This window comes from Borostomias antarcticus (assembly GCF_949987555.1).
Source record: "Borostomias antarcticus genome assembly, chromosome: 4".
Taxonomy (NCBI): domain Eukaryota; kingdom Metazoa; phylum Chordata; class Actinopteri; order Stomiiformes; family Stomiidae; genus Borostomias; species Borostomias antarcticus.
Genome location: NC_140237.1, coordinates 30,909,032 through 30,915,031, shown reverse-complemented (window position 1 = coordinate 30,915,031; position 6,000 = coordinate 30,909,032). Strand labels below are relative to the sequence as shown.

Here is a 6,000-nt window from a genome sequence, read left to right as displayed (position 1 = left end):
AATAGTCTTCTTCCAAGGACACTGTAAGGACATCTCAATTTGACACATATAGGCTGTACATGAATATGTATAGAGAGTGGGATGCTTCCAAATTACCAAGTAAAATCATGGTTCGGTCAAGGGGGATACACATGAAATGATGTGATGTGGCATATGCATTTTGATTAGCCGGTGATAGGGAGGTCTCAATAGACTTGTTAAAAAACTCAGTATCAAACCAGAGAAGATTCAGCCCTAAGCACATTGTGTGTTTATACTGCATCACACAGTACATTTAACACAATAGAGCAAGAGAGGGTTTGCAAGCTCTAATTACATCCACTAATGCTCCATCTCTACTATATTTATGAAAGAAAATGCTCATCCATTCAAATCGTACACCTTGTACGAACACCTTTGGGAGTTTGACTTGTCCATTCTTATGGGAAACATAGAGTGTTTTGCTTGCAATTGGGTCAATCAATGAATTCATTGTGACACATGCAGCCTCTGTTTTGACTCTACCCTGCAGCCTTTGAGCATGGGGTCACGGCTCTGTGGCAAGAACACTGATTCATTTGCTTCTAAATGGTCCTCAAGTGGAAAATCAATCCCCTTTTCATTTTTAAATTTCATACTAGATTGATCATGAGAGAATACATTCAACATGAAATAAGCCCAGATGATCAAGAACAATTATGCACAGCTTCTTATTGGCCACAAGATCTGTCAAAAAACCTCAATGGAAACATTAAATAAAGATGGTCAGTAAATATGCTTTGTTTAATTTGTGGTCTCTACAATAGAGCTGCTGTCATCATCCAGGCGAGAGTTAGGTCACGTTTAGCCAATGCTGCCATGGACAGAGAGGCTTGCTTGTGATGCCAGTTACCCTCAGTCTTCCAGTCTGCTGCCCCGCTGCCCTTCCAGCTGAGCCTGCAGCCCACCACTCAGGGCACAGCGGTGCAACATCAAAGCCCTCACTTCTGAAGACCCTCCAGGCTATTACCAGCCTGTGAAAAGGATTGGGAGATAATATGATCTGAAAAATATATGATCATTCAATTGATTCATTGATGAATGTTTTTATTTGCTTTTCCAAAATCAGAATTACAATACTACATTGTGATGCACTACTGAAAATTAGTTTGTTTTAATTATTTGAAAGATAACATCTACATCACTGTTATTCTACGGAACAGTACACTGCTGAATGTGTCATATTTGATGAGCTGAAGACTTCATCTTCTCCAGTCTCCTCCATTTTACATCTTCCTCTTAGCATTCATATAGACGGTTGATCCTCAGGATGTCAGTGTCGGACAAACCCTGTCTCTGGCCGATCCACACATTGGCGTTGGGGATAGGGGTGATGGTCTCCTTTCCATACGGGGTGGAGAAGGCTGTTCTCCCATAGTGCATGATAGAGGAATAGTCATAGGGAGTGTCCAGGTTGACGGTGCGCCGCTTGTAAAAGTTGTAGGCCATGCTGGGCTTGATGTACTCCCAGTTGATCTTGACGTACTGGTCACGGTCACTCCTTGTCTGCTCGTGCTGGAAGCCCAGAGCGTGGAGGGCCTCATGTTGAATGATACCGCGGTAAAGACAACCGCGTCGTGCGAGAGAGAGCACCTGTTGACCTCCCACTCTCCCAAGAGAGGAATAGCAGCCGCCTTTGTCCTCTATGCTGATGTAATCTTGCTCATTCTGACGAGGCACAAAGCGAATGCAGGTTCTGGACCGGATGGCGTCCAAGGCGTAGTAAATCCTCTTACTCTGATAGTAAGAGAAAGCACTGCTCAATGTGAAGGGCACCGTCACATGGCCTTCAGAGTCTTTCCTCCACCTGCAGTAGTCGTTCCAGCAGGACATGGCGTTTCTGGTTCTGGGTAGGACCATATCTCCCTCCAGCAGCATCTCACTGGAGCCATTGTTGGTGTTCAGAATCATGCTGCTGATGTCTACATCTACAGGCTGTGTATCATCAACCAGGTTCTCCAGGAGAGGGTTGGCCTGGGAGAAGCCCAGCAGCAGTAGAAGGAGGGAGAGAGTGGGGCTGATCTTCATCTTCAGGGTCTGGAGATTCTCTAGATGGCTCCTTGGTCCTGGAGATGCTGTGTTGAAGCTCCTTGGTCCTGAGGCTGGATGTGTGAGCCAGGTCAGTCCTGGTGTTTTATACTCTCCTCTCCAGGTGTGTCTGCAGGGGGATTAAGGGTCTGGGTCTTGGCTAATAATCCTAAATATACACCTAAAGGGAGCACACCACAAAGACTTGCCCACAGGTTACACATGGTTAAATCCACACTGGTCAATTTAAAACCTATCGTGTAGCACACCCATTTGGTTTAGTCTGAGTGGAAGAAGTGCAATAGAATCAGAATTTGTTTTATTGCCATTGTAGTTTTTCAATATACTAGGAATTTGTTTCAGGCATCATGCATATCATGGAGACAACATTCATTGGAAGGAAATGGCTCTTAAAATATACAGAAAACTGGCCTGCAGTCTGCGGTACCATGATGTTATAAGAAAACAAGCTGTACGATACTCCACATCTCCCTCCACACATCAGTTTACAGTAGTGCAGACACAAAAAGGTTATGAAGCTAGTAACGTTAGGATTAATTTTGATTAGAGCCATCTCAGTCACATTAGGAGCCTACTTACAACCATTACATATAGAGCAGTACATCACACTCACCAAGAGACAAAATGGGGAATGGGTTCTGTCCGCTTAAATATCTGTAAGCCTAATCATACTATCTTACATGCTACTCACATTCAGCATAATAGTACTGTACATACATCAAGAGTTGGTATTCAAGTGAAAATATGATAGTGTATGATTAAACATCATTTGTAATCTGTATTACTAGTGGCAGGGAGGGGTGCAAAAACAAGAAATGGAGATAGTTTATAACCGCATCATGTCTTATTGCACTTCTTCCACTCAGAGTAAACCAAATGCTTGTGTTACATGACATGTTTTCAACTGACCAGTGTGGATTAAACTATGTTTAACCTGTGGGCGAGTCTTTGTGGTGTCCTCCCTTTGAATGTATATTTAGGATTATTAGCCAAGACCCAGACCCTTAATCCTCCTGCAGACACACCTGGAGAGGAGAGTATAAAACACCAGGACTGACCTGGCTCACACATCCAGCCTCAGGACCAAGGAGCTTCAACAAAGCATCTCCAGGACCAAGGAGCCATCTAGAGAATCTCCAGACCCTGAAGATGAAGACCAGCCCCACTCTCTCCCTCCTGCTAGTGCTGCTGGGCTTCTCCCAGGCCAACCCTCTCCTGGAGAACCTGGTTGATGATATACAGCCTGTAGATGTAGACATCAGCAGCATGATTCTGAACACCAACAATGGCTCCAGTGAGATGCTGCTGGAGGGAGACATGGTCCTACCAAGAACCAGAAACGCCATGTCCTGCTGGAACGACTACTGCAGGTGGAGGAAAGACTCTGAAGGCCATGTGACGGTGCCCTTCACAATGAGCAGTGCTTTCTCTTACTATCAGAGTAAGAGGATTTACTACGCCTTGGACGCCATCCGGTCCAGAACCTGCATTCGCTTTGTGCCTCGTCAGAATGAGCAAGATTACATCAGCATAGAGGACAAAGGCGGCTGCTATTCCTATCTTGGGAGAGTGGGAGGTCAACAGGTGCTCTCTCTCGCACGACGCGGTTGTCTTTACCGCGGTATCATTCAACATGAGGCCCTTCACGCTCTGGGCTTCCAGCACGAGCAGACAAGGAGTGACCGTGACCAGTACGTCAAGATCAACTGGGAGTACATCAAGCCCAGCATGGCCTACAACTTTTACAAGAAGCGCACCATCAACCTGGACACTCCCTATGACTATTCCTCTATCATGCACTATGGGAGAACAGCCTTCTCCACCCCGTATGGAAAGGAGACCATCACCCCTATCCCCAACGCCAATGTGTGGATCGGCCAGAGACAGGGTTTGTCCGACACTGACATCCTGAGGATCAACCGTCTATATGAATGCTAAGAGGAAGATGAAAAATGGAGGAGACTGGAGAAGATGAAGTCTTCAGCTCATCAAATATGACACATTGAGATTCTTCAATAGAATAGCAGAGATGTAGATGTTATCCTTCAAATAATTTAAACAAACTAATTTTCAGTAGTGCATCACAATGTAGTCTCCATAATTCTGATGTTGGAAATGGATCGAAATACAAATAAAAACGAATTGAATTACCATATATTTCTCTGATCATATTATCTCCAAATCCTTTTGACATTTTCCCCCATGGTTCTCTTGGCTGGTAATAGCCCAGATGGTCTTCAGAAGTGAGTGCTTTGATGTTGCCCCACTTTGCCCTGAGTGGTGGGCTGCAGGTTCAGCTAAAAGTGTAGTGGGGCAGCAGACTGGAAGACTGAGGGCAACTTGCATCACAAGCAAGCCTCTCTGTCCATGGCAGCATTGGCTAAAAGTGACCTAACGCTCGCCTGGATCATCATCATAACCTTTATTTAATTCTCAGAAATGCAATTGAGGGGCCCTCATTTTCAATGCAGCCGAGATTACAACGCAAAAAAATAGAAATAAGACAATCCTGTACAATATATATGACCACAATACCAATAAAATTAACCACAATCAACAGTACACCAACACTAATAATAAACGTAGAAAAAAAAGTAGAACAGAGTCCAGCTCAACAGTCAATCATCGAAAACAGCAACAGACAGAGGCAGGAATGTTCAACACCAGAGCTCTAAACTGCCCATATGAAGGCAGAGAGCTAATTTTTAGAGATTTTTGGAGCTCATTCCAGGAGTTTGGGGCACTAAAAGAGAAAGATAATTTCCCAAGTTCTGTCTGGACTCGAGGAACTTTAAGAAGAAGCAGGTCACCCAAGCGGGTCATATATGGACCAGAGTTCCACTCCAACAGAGAAGTAATATAAGGAGGGAGCATAAATAGTACAGGACAGACTTGGCTACTAGTCATGAATATACAGTACATCTAAAGGGAGGACTCACCTCCACAAAGACTTGCCCACAGGTTACACATGGTTTAATTCACACTGGTCAGTTTAAAACATATCATGTTACACACCCCTTTGGTTTAGTCTGAGTGGAAGAAGTGCAATAGAATCAGAATCAGAATTTGTCTTATTGCCAATGTAGTTTTCAATATACTGTGCTAGGAATTTGTTTTGGGCGTGATGCATAACATGGAGACAACATTAGACAGGGTGCAGGGACGAGACGGGACAGTGCAAAGACAGGACAGTGCAAAGAGCAGTACAAAATATGAATGCAAAATAAAGTCAGATAAAAAACAATATACAAAATGTACTGTAATGTTTCCAGTATATATACAGTGAGAGTGTAATGTGTACAGTATGTGAGTATGTGTATATACACTAGTGTGTGGCGTGATATGTGAATGTGGTGTGCTACAGTAATAAAACATAATGTTATTATAAACTATCCATTTCCTTAGTTTTTGCACCCCTACCTGCCACAGATACTGTAGTACAGGTATTCCCAAACTGTGAGGCGGGCCGCCCCTGGGGGGCCCCAAAGAAATTCAGGGGAGGTGCGGAGGGATGGTTAGAAAAAAAAAAGGAAAAAAAAAAATATTTTAGAATTTTCTATGGTTTTTATGAATGATACGTGATTTTAAAGGTCAGAAAATCAAAATAAATAATGGGAGAGATGTATACAGAATTTGTGGATAGTGCAGAGAGAGCCTCCCCCCGCAGGCATGAATGTATTGTGCGAAAACATCATAATGTCAACTAGCAACAGGTGCCCCTGAGGTAACTTAGCTGTGTAACGTTATGGGCTAGCTAACGCTGCCTTGCAAAATGGACAAATTTGGGAGATTGGGGGGAGCGCGGGTGTGTCACTGTTTTCAGAGGGGAGGCCCACATTGATGGAGTTTGTGAACCCATGCTGTAGTATGATGTGTACAACAGATATTTAAACAGTGGACAGAACCCATATGTCCCCCATTTTGTCCATTTGT

The 6,000-nt window shown here is 43.8% G+C and overlaps 2 protein-coding genes across 2 annotated transcripts; one reads left to right on the top strand and one right to left on the bottom strand.

The window, feature by feature from the left end:
* Positions 1-1,257: 1,257 nt before the first annotated feature.
* On the bottom strand, positions 1,258-2,046 carry LOC311308183 (hatching enzyme 1.2-like; the record flags this gene model as incomplete). Its single annotated transcript, XM_084437119.1, has 1 exon — positions 1,258-2,046. The coding sequence occupies one exon, from the start codon at positions 2,044-2,046 to the stop codon at positions 1,258-1,260; it is 789 nt and encodes a 262-aa protein (XP_084293245.1).
* Positions 2,047-3,216: 1,170 nt separating this feature from the next.
* LOC311307752 (hatching enzyme 1.2-like) lies at positions 3,217-4,005 on the top strand (the record flags this gene model as incomplete). The annotated part of the gene is made up of 1 exon (XM_084436616.1): positions 3,217-4,005. The coding sequence occupies one exon, from the start codon at positions 3,217-3,219 to the stop codon at positions 4,003-4,005; it is 789 nt and encodes a 262-aa protein (XP_084292742.1).
* Between the last annotated feature and the right edge of the window lie 1,995 nt (positions 4,006-6,000).